The sequence below is a fragment of the Pinus tabuliformis genome, chromosome Q (assembly GCF_031772625.1).
Source record: "Pinus tabuliformis cultivar Carrire ecotype Pingquan chromosome Q, CPIR1, whole genome shotgun sequence".
Classification (NCBI taxonomy): domain Eukaryota; kingdom Viridiplantae; phylum Streptophyta; class Pinopsida; order Pinales; family Pinaceae; genus Pinus; species Pinus tabuliformis.
In genome coordinates, this window is record NC_142296.1 from 738082687 (window position 1) to 738099514 (window position 16828).

The 16828-nt window shown below is 39.6% G+C and overlaps 1 protein-coding gene across 3 annotated transcripts in view; it reads right to left on the bottom strand.

Annotated features, from left to right (window-relative positions):
• LOC149221650 (Tetratricopeptide repeat (TPR)-like superfamily protein) overlaps window positions 1–16828 on the bottom strand; it is a 479698-nt gene that overhangs the window by 339956 nt on the left and 122914 nt on the right. For all 3 annotated transcript variants that reach the window (XR_016249380.1, XM_089385168.1, XM_089385167.1), the window contains exons 3-4: window positions 4170–4374; window positions 3937–4044 (exon numbers count right to left, since the gene is read on the bottom strand). Coding sequence is in view for 2 of the 3 variants with exons in the window: in XM_089385168.1 (XP_089241294.1) it covers window positions 3937–4044; window positions 4170–4374 (313 nt within the window). In the remaining variant the exon portion in view is untranslated. The remainder of the gene's footprint in view (window positions 1–3936; window positions 4045–4169; window positions 4375–16828) is intronic.

Here is a 16828-nt window from a genome sequence, read left to right on the forward strand (position 1 = left end):
TATATGCCTATGAATTTTCATTGTAGCCCAGAAAATATACTTTTCTTACCAGATGCTTCTAACTTGTTTCTTTTCTCTTTAGGCACATGAAAATACACGGGGCAACCAAATAATCTAAAATGAGAAACATCAGGTTTCTTACCAGTGAAAACTTCTTCAGGCGTCTTGAAATCCAATGCTTGATGCGGGTTCCTATTTTGAACATACATGACAGTCTTGGCAGCTTCTCCCCATAAGAACTTCGGTAGACCTTGATCATGGAGCATGGCACAGGTGGTTTCCATAATTGTTCGATTCTTTCTTTCAAAAACTCCATTTTTCTCAGGAGTGTATGTAACGGTTGTCTCCCTCTTAATGCCAACCTCTCTGCAAAAGTCATTGAATTCATTTGATTCATATTTGATTCCATTGTCGGTCCTCAATATTTTGATCATCTTTCCTATTTGATTTTCCACCAAGGATTTGAAAAAACGGAACCATTTGAACACTTCATCTTTCTTCTTCAAGAAATAGATCCATATTTTGCGAGAGAAGTCATCCACAAAAATTGCATAGTATAAGCATCCTCCCAATGATGCTACGGGCAACATTCCAGAAAGGTCAGAATGGACCAACTGAACAATATCAGTAGTTTGGCTTTCACTTTAAGGGAATGGTCCCCTTGTAAGTTTCCCAGCTACGTAACCCTGACAAACTCCTTCATGATTCATGTTGAACTCAGACATACCTGTGACCATCTTCCTTACCCCAGGTAAGGCTTTGTAATGAAGGTGAGCAAATCTTTGGTGCCATAATTCAGATTGAAGAAAAGTATCGAAAGTCAAGGCTCCCAAACAACTTCCTCCAACTTGATAGAGACCTTCAACCCTAAATACAAGTGTAAATGCATCTTTAGGATTTCTTTGCCAAATACTTACCTTTCCATCAATGAATGCTACCTTGAAGCCTTTATTTTCCATCGCAGAAATAGACACCAGGTTCTTCAAATCAGATACATACAATACTTCTTGTAGATGAATGGTTTGACCTTGATCTAAGTGAAGAGTGACCGTACCTATCCCTTTCACGAGGTAGGTGGAATTATCTCCAAGTATGATCTCCAAATTAGTCTTATTTTCAACCAAATTTGAGAGGTCCTCCTTGTACCCAGTGAAGTGCCTTGAGGCTCCACCATCAATCAACTAATGATCCAAAGTATCCAAAGGAGATGCAGTAGATAGAGTGGAAATAGGATAAAATTCCTTTTGTTTTTCTACAACATTATTTTCCTCATACCTAAAGTTTCTTGATCTTTTGGGAGGACGACCATTTCCATATCGAGCAGCAGGAGCATTCCTTTTACCTTTATTGTTGAACATGTTGTTCCTTTGCCATTGCCTTTGTTGTTGTTGTTATCATCATCATCCCTTGGAGAGTTCTTATGAGGACACTCTCTAGCATAGTGGTCGAACCTGTTACAATTGAAGCACCTTCCTTTTCTTCTTTCTTTGAATCCTTGAACCTGTCTCCTTGTACCAGCATTATTTTTCTTCCTTGCATGAGCAGAGAAAGTTGTGGGTTCATTTCCATTTGAAGGCTTGTTTCTCTCCATCATCCTTGTCTTCTCTTAAGTGCATCTAGCCAATAATTCATTGAAACTAGGAATCCTGTCATTGTTGAGAATGGTGGTGTTAAATACATCACATGCTCTTGAAAGACCCCCAAGTGCAATGAGAGTGAGCTCCCTATCAGCAATAACTTCTCAAATAGATAAAAGGTCATTCTTGATTTGTGTGCTCATGAAGTAGGATTGGATGGTGGACTCCCCTTTATCCATCTTGATGTCCTTCAACTTGTTTTTGAGAAAGAGGATTTGATTTGCATTGTTCACTTTGAGCATCCCAACCAGCTTATCATATATTCCCTTAGAAGTTCCCAAATCAGCGATATAAGCAACCAAATGCTTTTGAATAGAATCAACCAAAATTTTCTTTACTTTGACCTCACCTTTTCTATACTTCGTCTTAGTAGAAAATGTTGCATTTAAAGGAGGCTCCACCACTTTTCCCTGCACATAGTCCAATACTTCATGCTCCTCCAAAGTCAGGTCAAGCCATTTTTCATGCATGATAGTCAGATTTGTCATTGAGCTTGTCCTCAATCTTGAAGTAAGATGAAGAAGCCATTGAAACTTGTACAATAAACCTTTCTTGGTGATTGTTTTTCTCTCTCTTGCTTGGGCTTTGTCTTCACCTAGGCTCTGATACCATGTTAAATTTAGTTAACAATGGTATGTTCTACGCTTAGCACAATTACTTCAATGTTCCTTTAGTAGCCCAATGACAATTTCAATTTAGTTTTCCAATAACAATCACATTAACCATAATCACATTGACAGTAATTGTACATAGAACATAAAATAAAATGCAGAAGACAAGCCAAACAAGAGGACACCAGATTTGGCGGATGCCAGGGAAAAAAAAAACCCAATGTGGGGAAAACCGTTTGATCAATTCTTATTATTATATCAAAATGTTCAGCAGAGAGAGAGAGAGTACAAAAGGTCAAAGTTAACTTGCCAAATCCGAGTCAAAATAGCACTATCAAATCTGCAGTCAACTGCAGTCAAATTCAACCCTAACCAGAAATTCAAATATGGTCAACGCAACAGCAAAATATTCCTCTTTGAAGCTCGGTCATAGTCAAACTCGACCTGATAAGGTGGTCAAAGTCAGCCCAGAACAGTCCTAAAAATTGTGTTCAAAGTGCCCAAAAATTCTTGGTTCTTGTGTCAAACTGTACGACCTGCAAGAGAAACAAAATTTTCCCACAAAAATCGCAATCAAAGGATGATTCAAAGTGCTCAGTCAATGCTGGTCAAATTCCTGCAACAATCCTGAAATTTGGCCCTGCAATTTGCGCATAAAATTCGTCCTTTTGCCACACGTGTGAGAGAGAGAAGATCTGCCCAATAGTTGTACGAACCAATGAGAGAAGGAGAGAGAAGAAATATGTGTAATGATGATGCCAAATGAGGTGAGAGGGCACTTGTATTTATACAAGTCGTTGAGGGTGAAGAGTCATGTCCATTGGGCTTCATGAGCCTACATGATGATGTGGCTGACCTGAACAATTTGCACATGTGTGGGCATAAATTCAAAAACACACTTTTGCTTGTCCAAATTGGATGATCTTTATATCAATTTTGGTCCTCTCGAAAAGAGGAATTTAATGCAATCATCATCTCCATCAAATGAGCTGTCCCAAGGTGGAATTTGGCCCTAGTTGCCAATTTTAACACTATTGAGAATATTTATCCACATCTAATCTAAACAGTGTTTCATGACCAAAAAGAGAACCCTTGCTATAAATAAAATCCAGTCCATTGCATCCATCATTTTGAATATGCAAACAATGACCACAACAGTGCATGATACTCCTGGAACATATACACCTGATAAATATTTGTATCCCAGTTGTCACAACGGGCCCATTCTCTGAGTGCAATTCCACCCTTGTCAACAATGTGAATTCAGTGCCAATCTAAAAAAATAATAATGAGTACCAAATTTCAGAATAACATTTCTATTCAAACTATGGCATATCCCTTTTCGTTCAGAAATTTTGGATTTGAGTTTCAACTTACATCAACTTGGATATATGCACCATTAAAATGTAAAAAAGAAACAACAAATTATGAGTATAAAATAGTGTGATACAATCTAGAAGTCAAATAAGGTTCCTAGTCTATAGATTGCAAAATAAATCAATTTTTCACTGGTCTATGAAGTTGTTTATATGATAAATATGTCAAATTTAAGAGCTAATAAGCAACAGATGCAGGAGGAAGAAACAGACCAGTCATAAAACTCATAAGGTGTAACTTTTGCCCACAACTTGGCTTCCAAGATTAGATATGATTACCGCTGAACATTACCAAAAAAAATCTAAGATTACCTGCATTTGCTTGTATATTTGCAAAGCATAATCCAAATCCCTTGCATTAGCATTCATAAAACTATTGTACAAAAATACATTTGGAGTAACATTCTGATCGAGTAATTCCTGCAGCATATAGGTAAAGTTACAGGTTTATTGATCAAGACATGTTTACGAAAAGCATTTGCAACTTCTGAAAGCACAAAAACTTGCAATTTTAGAAGCAAAGGAGGTGATCCATTCTCCCCAACCTTGAAAATACTTTTAGCTTTTGCAAGCTTCCCACAAAGACCACAGGCATCTATTATATCACGGTACAAATACATATCTGGACTGATATTGGCCCTTTGTTGTCTTCTAAAAATAATTAAAGCCAACTTCAAGTCACCTTGCTTTCCAAATTCACGAATGAGAAAATTGCACCAAATATGCCGTGGTGGAAGAAGACTCACATATCTGTAATATTAATTCAATATTTAATCAACATCAAAGCCTTGTTTTACAACCATTATCCATTGATGTACATTAATATTCATCCAAAGTAATATATACTAAGTCAATTAAGCAAGGAAAATAAGGGAAACTAAACTACAGTGAAATTTTTATGTGTTTGCCACTTTGCATACCCAGTCCCCATTCCTAAAGGAAATTAAACAGTGACCTTAAAATTTGTGTCAACATCATAACCCTTGGGAAGGGTTGAAATAATGATAAAATATATTGGCAAAGCCTAAATGTAGTTTACAAACTATTACAACTTATGTGCTTTCTTATTATGTAATTGTTTTAACTAATAAACATGAATTAGAAAAGACAGGCTTCACATGGTATAGATCAGATATTTTTGCTATAGATGGTCTAAAAAAATATGTGGTTTTTTTTAAAATACTAACATCAATTTCTTTCCTTCAAGAAATGGATAATCAAAAAAAGGTAACATTAAAGTGAAAAACCTGCAAACCAATATAAGTTACAAGATTATTGTTTTAACCAAAGTACTTTCTTCATTATATTTCTCCAGAAGGCTCCTATCTTTCATAACCTGAAATCATTTACAAGAAATTCAATCAGCCTAAAATCTAAGAATTATAGACATTTCTCCATACTTGAGAAGAAGTGATTAAAGCAAAGAATGGAAATTTCAAGGTCCAACTTGAATGGCTTCTAGGCTATGAGCATTGAAGTAGGCACTAGTTGGTGTCATCAGTGTTGATAACATCAACATCAGCAAAACAACAAGAAGGGTCAAGAAAACATTTTCTCAGAAACATTGGTTAAAAAGGGAAAAAAATCGGAAAACTGTGGCAAACATTAAAAATACAAAAATATTCATTTTCTTCAAAATTTTAAACATATAAAGCGACAACAATATCAAATAAACACATTGGCACATAAATATGGAGAAATCACCAATGTATATAATGTAGTGGATGCCAAATAAAAAATGAGACATCAAAGTCAATACTAAATCCTGAACCCTGATAGTTGTCCAATCAAAGACTCAAAAGTAGAGGACCAATACAAAACGACATCACATATATAAATTAATCTCATCATCATAAGGTAGATGTAGAATGACAAAAGAAAGAAAACTAGCAGCTAGCTATCTAATATCAATGCCTTCTCCCCCTTTTATAGGAAAAGACGATGGGTTGTTTGCCAAGCATGCACTTAATAGTAAAAGGTCCTGGCCCTAAACCAAATGTCTGATGATGATTGATGGATATAGAACTATGTTCATCAATATTTGTAGAAGGTGGTGTTTATCCTAGCATATCCTTCTCTCGCTCCTCCCCCTCCTCCTCCATTGCCACCTTCTCCACTTCTTACCACCTCCTCTATTGCCGCCTTCTCCTCTTGATCCTCCTGCTATTGTATTTGTTCCTTCTCTAACAATGCAGGTGCAGCCTCCATGATAGGCACCTCAAACTCCACCCTCCACTTAGACAATACATCAATATTGTCTAAGGAAGTGGTATCTACATCTGATGTTCTCTCCATTTGCCTCATCCATAGTCAAACATTTTAATGGACATATACAAAGTCATTGATATTCAAAATTGGGGCAACTATGGGATGCATTTCCTGATAGAAACCCTAAGACCCCAAAAGAAGCCTATCTTTCCCCCAAGAAGAATTCAAACCGACAAAAGAAAAATTATTAATGAGGCACAAGTTTGGGCAAGAAAAATATATTTAATATTATGAGCAATTTTGAATTTGGGTATTTTGTATTTTCCCTCCAAAGGTTACAATTTGGCTTGACCTTTGAAGCCACCCCTTCTTCCTCCAACGAATTGTATATAAAGGAAACCTTTGTGACTTATTTGAAACACAATATATTCACTTCTAATTATGTATGGTTCATATAACCTATCTAAGGCTCGTTACAATACAATCTTGCATTGTCTAAGGGCTCGCACTTGCTATTACAGTCACACATTTCTCTATGGCTTGTATGACAATATTTTGTGGTTCTTATTGACCATGTACATGTCAACAGTCCAAGAAGCAGAGTACAAAGCACTGGACAAATTTTTTCAAAGATAATTGTCATCATTCAACGTCAAATTTCATCATTGTAATCCAGAAATCTGCAAATTTATTGTAAATGATTCTAGTATAACTATTAAGCCATGTAATAACACCTAGGTAAGCCTACATTTCTTCTCAAAGGGTTTCATCCTAGGGAGTCTTTTACCATCCCCGAATTATGTGTGTTTGTAAACACAGATAATCGGCAGAATTTTTCTCTTAGATATACCCCAAATCTAGGGCGGAACTCATTGACGAGGTCTTAGGTGAGTCCTAGTGTTTATCGAGTCTATGTATTCTTCATACTAGATCATGTGTCTTGTTGCAGAATTGGGTAAGGTCATGAGGGTCTATGACAAATGTGTATTTCCCCTTCTAAGGGTTGATATTGTAAATATTTGATGTAAAAGTGCATCTAGGAATAATTTACTGCATGGTTATTCATATTTAGACACCATTGCTAAATTATTTTATTATAGGCACACTTAGAGGGTGGAAAAATATTTATTTCCCTCTTGAGTCTTTAATTAATTTTTTTGGCAAAAATAAAAAGAAAATAAATAGCCAGAGAATTAATTATTTTCGAGTCAAAATTAATTTGAGAAAATATATATTCTCTCAAAGTGGAAAATCATCAAAAATTCATGGGTCAAGAAGGAATTAAATTTTGAAGGACCTCCAGCAAGGGAAAAAATGATATTGTAAGAAAAATTTACCCCTTGGCCATGGTGGTTAAGTCAAAGAGAAATTTTTGAGGATAAAAGTCCAAAATATTATTTTTTGCACTAAGAAAAAAGGGACTTTAAGAGAAACCCGAATTTTTCCTCAAAATAAAAAAATAAAATTCAATGAACAGAGAAGATCAAGTTATTTCAAATAAATATAGATGGATGAGATTATTTTGATGAGGATCAACCCAACTAGCCATTATTTTGCACTTGGAGGGGTTTTCTTCTCTCATTTTCTATATAAGGAAGCTATCAAGCTCCTCATTTCATCTTTGGATGATGTAACGATCATCTGATGTACTAAGAAAGGCGCTGCTGGTATTTCTTTGCACTTAACAAAAAGTCTTTGGGGTTCAATTCAAGGTGTCTCTCGCTTGTTGATTTGTGGTATGTGTTGGATGATTTATTGATATGCTTTGAACTATTATAACATTTATTATTATTTCAATTGCCAGTAGTAAGAACATCTATTAGCACAGGTATCTTGCTTTAGGTGTTGGGCTAGAGTAAGCACTCTGGGTCTAGGGGATCTGGCAGGTATATCCAGGTTCACAGATCCTTTGTGTGGATCGAATCCCTCTTGATTTAATAATCCATCATTTGAAGTGCATTGGGTTATAGGTTGCTCCAACCCTTGGTCTCCATGATCACAAACTGTGAGGGGATCACACCCTTGTTTGGCTCCAAGTCTTAATCTAACGAAAAATTTATACAGGAGAGCTTTGCAAAAATTCAAAAAAAAAAATCTCATTACCCTCAAATTTATTTACTTGTGCCATAAAGTTTTAATATGCCAATGAGAGCAAAGTTTATTTTGTAAATATTTGTAAAAATATTTTTCCACTCACCATTGTATTTTAAATACTAACCTTTTAATTTTGTATAGCTATTGGGGTTTTGGGGTTTTGGGGATATTTTGTATATATTGGGTTCTTGGCTCTCTACTTCTCATTTTTGCAAGTACATTGGCTCAACGATTTGAAGAGATTTTAATTCTGAGAAGCCATTAGCCTCACCTAGCCTAGACGGCTAGGGTTTTGAGGGATTTTAAGCCCTTTGAGCAAGTTGTCCAAGCTGAAGGAAGAGATCGTTGGGGTTTTGGGGTATGATCTAGGGCCTTGAGGGCTAGATCTAGCCTTCCCAAGCTACATTTGCTCAACATATATCTCAAAAAGGAGGGATGCAGCCCTTGGAGGCATTTTTTCAATTCTTTTGAGGTAAAAAAGATAATTTTTTTGTTGTTGCAGGGGTGTTGCAGCCTATTTTGTCTAGCAGTAGGCCTTTTGAGGCCTTTTTTGGGTGACCACAGCCCTATTAGGGCTTAATTCCCTAAGACACAGACCTTTGTGGGTCTTTTACCCTAGCAGCAGCCCTTGTGAGGGCTTACTTTGCTAGCCGCAGCCCTAAGGAGGGCCTTCACTCCTTGTTGCAGACCTTAGAGGCCTCTTTCTTGGCAGTCACAACCTTTGGAGTGCTTGAAACCTGTGGCCGCATGCCTATTTGGCCCTCTAACTGTAGCCGCAATCATTGTGGCTTTGACATTTAATTTGGCACTAATATTTTGTGTTTGCAACCTTATGATAAGCTTAGCAAGGGTTTGAAGTGATTTACATATGAATTTTTCCATTAATCCGTTGTCTTTCAAGCTCCCCAATTTGACTCCAATCTCCCCCAAGGATTAGGCATTAGTGTACCATAGGTGATCACCGAGAAACATATTTTTCTTCACCTTCTCCTCTTTTGTCTAGGTCTAGCCCCATAGGTCATCTAGGGCATCAAATATCTCACAATCTAGCCATCCAAATACTTCAATTTTTTGTCCACAACTGCGTCGTTGTGTCCTCAAGAAACCCTACAAATTTCATGAGATTCCGACAGTGGGATCTTTAGATATCGCAAGCTCTAGCTCGAAGACCGATTCTTGCCCTTGGTTTCCCTTAGGCTATATACCTCGATGGGATCCTTGCATTGCCTTTCATTGAAAATTCATTCCTTGATCCCTTTCCCCTCCCTAATTAGGTCAAGCATATCATTGGTTACTAAATCCTATCCCCTTGACCTAACCTGGGTCCACTTGGCCCTGTGTGGTCCCATATCTTATCAAAGTCAACTCTTATAAAACCACTTGGGAAACCAAGTTCCACAAGGATTTTAGGGTTTAGGAAGCTCCTATACAAGTCACATCCCCTAAGCCAAGCCCTCAAATCCCTACTCCCCTATCCTAGAGAATATTGTACCTTGCTTAAGAAGCAAGCAAGTCCCGCTCTTGAGTCTCTCCTAGGAAAGGGTTATTGAGATCACTTTACATCCATCTTAGTTGATCTATCCTTCATAAGTGATTCTCTATATATCAGGTCTCCTCCCATCGGTGAAAGTCCGTAAAGAGTAGGAAGCTTTAGTTGTGGTGACAGTGGGCTTTAGCTTCATTGTTGCTATTGACCTAGTAAGAGCCCCTCTAGGACCCCCTACTAGTTTGAGCGGTAACACAACCCTACTAGAATAACTTGGCCCTCATAACTCAACTAAGGGATCACCACAACTTACCACAAATGTCTAGAGGATCTCGTAGCAATTCCTTTGGGTTCAAATGAGGCATACTTGAATGCAAATGGAGAACTGTAATATTCCTAATGGAAATATACAATGATAAACAAAGAAAACATAACCAAAAACACACACAAAAATACCCAAGCATCAAAACACCATTTTAAAGCCAAAAATTGTGCTACTAAGCCATTTTATTAATAAATAAGAGGGTACAATGAGGAGCTGGAAAGAGCGCACCTAGGGCTTGCTCAAGGCAAGCTAGCTAAGCTCAAATGAATAATAAGAAGTCCCCCTCAAATATGTTGTTGCTTTGTCTCTTGGCTCTGTGCTGAACTGCCTAGAAATGTGTTGTTGGTTGAATGGATCTGCTGCTAGGCCCCTCTATGGAGCTCAGAAAATTCTGGGAAATTAATCCCAGCCTCTCCACCAAATATCCAGAATAACACACGAAGGAATTGGCCAATGCCTGACTTCAAAAATTCGGCCCTGTTTCCCCTAGCTCCTCTAGCTACTCACTAAATCGGGACCCCTAGTTGACCCCTCAAATCTGCCCAGAAAATTATGCCAAATTATTTTTGAGGTCCTTGTCAAAAACCCAGAAAGGGTTTGTCCTAGTTTTGACGCTCCAAAATTGACCCCAAATGCTTGGCCCTCCTCCACAAGCAAAAGATGTAGCCTGTAGCAGATGTTGTGTTTGTTGCTCCGTGAAAATGCTGGAAAAGCCCCCACAACACTTCCCCAGACTCCACCTCAAGTTTTAGGCCCAAACTCCCTTCACTCCTCAACTCCCAAGTGGGTCTCCTCCAAGCACTGTTCAGTCCCTATGTTGTTACAGCTTTCCCTGTTGCTATAACTCGGCCTCCCTGCTGCTACTTTTCCTATTGTTGTAACTCGGCCTCCCTGTTGCTACTTTCCCTACTATTGTAACTCGGCCTCCCTGCTGCTACGTTCCCGTTGTTGTAACTCGACGTCCCTGCTGCTACTCTCTCTGTTGCTATAACTCGGCCTCCCTGCTGCTGGTATGATTTGGGACTAAGTCGAACTCCCTCCTTAGTCTGGAACTCGAAGTCCACCGAAGCAAGGGTTGAGATCTCCGCTCGGAGACACTCATGTGCTAAACAGCACTTGCAGACTTGGCTTCTGCAATGATCAAAATGAGTGCCTCTTGCTCTATTTAACAAAGGGCCTCCAAGATCCCCATGTGGGCCCAGCGCGACTTTCCCCCACCAACTTCGTTCCAATGAGAGCGTACTCCACATGTGGGTAGTAATCCTCCATGGGATGGCCCCCACACTCCACTAGAGCCGCAATATTTCCCTTTCTTCCTAATGTTTGGGCCCCCACTTACTCCCAAAATTCATGTGGGATCTCTAAACCCACATCTCCTAAGTGCAAACATGAAATTAGACAAAATTGGGCAAGATTGATATTTCCCTTAGCAATATTGCTAAGCAGGAATATCACAGTCCTCCCCGCCAAAACGTTGCTTATCCTCAAGCAACTGTCGAACAAGCGCTCTCTCCATGCTTACCCAATTACCACTATGAGCAATATCGGGGTCCCAATTATGCCACTGAGCCACTCTCGATCCCTACATTGACCTGTCATAAAGGAGTCCCAATGGAAAATCTGGGTGACCTCCCCTTGTGGGAACCCACTCTCCCCAATCCGTAACCCAACTACTCAGCCCTATAGCTCCCAGGTCCCAAACTAATCTCAAAGCGAGTCCATCCTATGTCACAAGGTTCGTCGAACTTTAACCTTGAGGTTCGAATTTTGGCAAACCTTAAAAAAAATTTGAGGTTCAGCGAACCTCATCGAATCTTATAGCCATTAACCAAGTCCATAGACCAAAACTCATAACTTCATATCACAACCCAATCTTGTAATTTATCCTTGCAGTTTACATGTCCGTGATAGCATTTTTGATGTTTACTAATCTTGATTTCTTACTATTTTATCATATAATTAGTTTTTAACTAATACATATATATATATATATAATGGCGACCCTCATCCGAACTTATATATATATATATATATATATATATATTGGCGACCCTCATCCGAACTTCATCAAAAAATTCAAACTCAAATCGAACCTAATTATTGCCGAACCCAAACTCGAACCCGAACCATGTGACAATGAGTCCATCAAGTGGATGTTGCCCCAGCCTGGTCATAACTACAACCCACTCGTGCTCCTACAAAGTCATCCACTCCGGTAAACCTCCGCTACACACCCAATAAGGGAAAACTCCATTGTGCATAGGTCTATCCTGCCATGGCACCCTGCCAAGTTTACCATCTACCGATGCACGCCCAGACTCTTGTTGAAATAATAGCGAGAAGAGCCTTCCTCGCCCCGTAGTGATCATCTTGATGGTATCTGACCTGTCATCCGGAGGAGGATGCAATCCTGTCTCTATCATCCCCATGATCCTCCCAAAACAAGGTAGTCCTCTCACCCAATGGATCCCTAGCAGTGTTGCACACATCGCGATCGGGATTTAATCGGCGCCGGGAAAAAAGCGGAAAAAATCGTTAAAATCGGGAAAAAATCGGAAAAAAGCGGGAAAAAATCGTTTGGCACAAAAATATTCATTTTTTTTCAATTTTTTTCAATTTTTTTAATATCTAAACCATCTACAACATAAAATAAATACATTGACACATAAATATGATAAAAAAACTAATATATAAGATGTTTAATATCATTTCTAGCGCTAAAATCACACATAACATTGAATCATGTCCTGAATAGTAAGTCCTGAGTCCCAAGTCCAACTCAGCCTCAAAATATCAACAAAAAATATGATAATGTATCTCATCATGTCATAATGTCATATACAATAAAATGAAAGTCTAATCCTATTGATTTCCTCTGCCCCTCTTGCGAGAAAATGGCACAACTTTCTCTTTCCCTCTAGATGTAGAAGCTGGTGCCCTCACTTCTTCTCCTCCTCCTCCGCGCGGACTGCTGAATGAAATAAAAGAAAAATCGATTTTCTATATAAAACGCCCGCTGCCCGCGCCTCTGGCGATTTTAACATAAAAAATCGCGATTTTTTCAAAAAATCGCGATTTTTTCGATAAAAATCGTTATAAAAAAAGTGGCGATTTTTATGTATAAAAATCGCGATTTGAATCGGCTAAATGAAAAAATCGCGCTTTTACGATAAAATCGCGATTTTATCGCGATTTTAACAACACTGATCCCTAGATCCCACAACCAGATTGGAGGCCCATCGCTCCTAATTCCTAATTCCTGCCACTAAGTAGTGCCAATGACCGCCAAAACCCATACATGCCAATCATCTTGCCATACTAGCGCAGTGCCCCAAGTCATCAACGAATCTCCAAGGGGCAAACTTCTCTTTGTGCAACTAAAACCCAATGGAAGACCTATACGTGTGAAAATTTCTAAATAGAAATTCTACTGCAGTGATTAATATTATTTCTTCTATTTATTATCTCATAAATAAGTTATCTACAGTAATCTTACGGCAAATATCGAAATATAATCTACTGCAACCTTCACAATTAAAACATTGCAAAAAGTAAATACACTGGCACAAGTACAACCACAATTACACAGTTCTTTTTGGGCAATCGTCCCCGGAAAAACCCAATGCAGGAAAACGGGTGCAGCAGATGAGGGTTTCTTTATTATTCTTCAGCAAAAACCTCATGTACAATTTACAATCAGTAGAAGAGAAAAGTTAAAGACGTTTCCTGACAAGTTTATGATCCACGAGAAGTTCTCTTCTTCCCTCTGTGTCTCACTATGTCCCAGCATCAAACTTTCCCACGCTATCCCAACGCCAGACTAGCTTATGCAGTTCCAGTGTCAAGCTGCCCCTACATCACACCTTCTACGTTGTCCTCCCTCTGCTCTGCGTCTTCTTCCCTTGCACTCCTGACTGATGTTGATCACCCTCTCTCTCTCTTCCACCTGCAACTCTTCCTCTAATTCGATTTTCTCTTGCCAAACTTTGACCAGTGAGAAAATCGATCTTACTCGAGGAACTGAGTATCTGCTTCTAGTGTCTTTCTTATATCTTCATGTTGAACAACCAACGGCCTAGATTAACTCCCAATCAAAGGCTCAGATCTTTTTGACTTGATTTCCATCTTTATCTAAAAGATTCACCCATAATTAGATTAATACCCATTAATATTTTAATTTTCTTAAGTTTAGACTTAGGAACCCCATTAATAATATTAGTTATTTTAATATAATCGTTTTTGGGTGGAATTTCCGAAAACAGTTTATGGGTTCTTTGGAATGCATGTGCCCAAGCCTCCCTACAAAATTTGAGGCCTAGAGTACATCCAATGCTACCCCAAATCAACACTCCCTCTTAGCGAGGAATGTGCTCTAGCAATATACTGCTACTGCATACTGCTCTGACTCTGAAGCATCATCCTCTGCGCTGCTAATGTCTGACATTTTGTCCACCAACTATTGCGTTGCTATTGTAATTGTACTGCTACCTTTAACACTTCCACTGCCAATTCTACATTTGTACTATAGCTCCCTCTGAATGTGTTAAGTTTAGGTATGTTTTATGCTTAGAGCAATTTATTTCAATTTTCACAGTTAGCTCTATATCTTTTCCAGATTAGCAATCACATCAGAATTAAAGTAAACTACAGATAGAACATAAACATAAATCGCAGAAGACAAGCCAAGACAAGAGGATACAAGATGTGGCGCTAGCCAAGGACAAACCCCAATGTGGGGAAACCCTTGATCAATTCTTCTTATATGTTCTTCAATAGTTTAGCAGAGAGAGAGAGAGAGATAGTGCGTTCACAATAGAAGTCAACACTTTGACTTATCTAGATAAGAGCATAGATCATCTCTAAGAAGATGATACATGAGATCCGTTGAAGACATGTTGCTTCAACTAATTCTCCAAGGTGACTCCTTCACCTATCATTGTGTTGCATTTCGTCGTCATGCTGCACCTCACCGCGCTGCACCATGCTACACCCATCATCACTACGCTGCATCTCGTCACGCTTCATTAATCACGACTGTACCCATCACTGTACTGCATTATGTGCCATTGCTACACCATGTTGCCATCCCGACCTATGTGTTGGTTGCACCTTGCTTGCTTGTTCTCCCTTGCTTGCTTATTGTCCCTAGCATGCTTGTTGTCCTTAGCATGCTTGTTGTTGCATGCTAGTTGTCCCTTGCATGCTAGTTGTAACATTGCATGCTTGGTGTATTTGCTACTAAGTACCATACCACTGTGCCAATTTTAGTTAGTTGTCCCTTGCATGCTGCTCTCCTTCGGAGACATATGCTCTGGCTGTTTCGGCAGTTCTGGCAGTTCCGGTTGTTCCCGGCAGTTCCGGTTGTTCCTGGCAGTCCGACAGTCCCAGCAATTCCAGCAGTCCCGGCAGTTCCGGCATTTCTGGCTTTTCCGACATTTCCGGCTTTTTCGGCTTTTCTGGCTTTTCTAGCTTTTCCGGCAATTCCGGCTTTTCCGACAGTTCCGGCTTTTCCGACAGTTTCGACTTTTCCGGCAATTCCGGCTTTTCCGGCTTTCCCAGCAGTTCCAGATTTTCCAGCAGTTCCGGCTTTTCCTGCAGTTCCGGCTTTTCCGGCGTTTCTCGCAATTTGGATCAGGGCAACGTTATTCCTTGGGATCTCTCCTCCTACTAAAACCCAAAGACACGTAGAGAGAGGAAGAGATCCCAAGTGTGTTGAAATGACTTGAAGGCCACCTCTATTTATACTAAAACGTTGAGAACATGTGGGGTTTATTTGGTTGTTGGCCGACCTTGACGGATTGTCTTATAACGCAAATAAATTCATAACTCCATGAATACTTATCAAAATCGGATAATCTAGATCAATCCTACACCTCTCGATGCTCGATGAGAGGGATCCAAGAAAAATATCAGCTGCCATAAATAAGATGACCCACATGGAGTCTGGCCCTACTTTCCAGTTTTAACACTCCCTCTCAAATAAGGATAGCTCCATCCATTGATCCATATGTCCGACTGTTCTATATCTGCCATCAGTGCCCTGCACTGCTCTGCTCTGCTCTGATCTGCTGAGCTCTGCTCTAATCTGTTGAGCTCTACTCTGCTTTGCTGAACCATGAAGAAGAAGAATTGATCGAGAATGTCTCATACCATTCTCTACTGACCGGAAGTCAGTTTCATCTTAAGAGAGTGTGTCACATCACTCTTACTGACCCGAAGTCAATTTCATTGATCCCATATCAATGTCACAAGAGAGTGTCTCAAACCACTAATACTAATCCCAGATCAGTTTCATTGATCCCAGATCAATGGAGTTCATCCTAGCATAGGGAGTATGGTAGATACAATGATGCGTCCATCGATAGTACTACTATGTCCCTATCCTCATTTCCCTGCCCATTGATCAGATGAGAGGTACTTCCCATGAGTCCCAGACTGCATGGGTAGGATGCCTTGACAAGGGAACTAATCATCCTGTCCAAAGGAGAACGAATCATCCTGTCAGTGGATGCCACGGAGAACTAATCATCCTGGTCCACAGGAGAACTAATCATCCTGTTCCACAGTCGCCACAGAGAACAAATCATCCTAGCCCACAGGAGAACTAATCATCTTGTTCCATAGTCACCACGGAGAACAAATCATCCTGGCCCACAGGAGAACTAATCATCCTGTTCCACAGTTGCCATGGGAGAACTAATCGGCCCACAGGAGAACTAATCATCCTGTTCATAGTGCACCACCAGGGGAGAGTGAGTCGCCCTATGGTCGTATGTTGCTCCAGTAAGTACCCCAAGCCCCCCAGAGCTCCCAGAGCTCAATGCATGCAACATGCAGAACCCTTATAAGAAGGCCTCTCAACGACTCCAAGTCATTCGGGAAAGTCACATACTTGACCTTCCCCGGGGCTTTGACAAAATGTCTGCGACCTGTACATCAGTCTCAATGCGATGGAGCCTCGTCGCTCATCGACTTACAATATCGCAGATAAGGCAGTATCTGATGTTTATCTGCTGGAGCAATCATCGAATACGGGATTCCTCAATAATTGAATCCCCCCTCTGGTTGTCACAGAGAATCACAGTGGTATT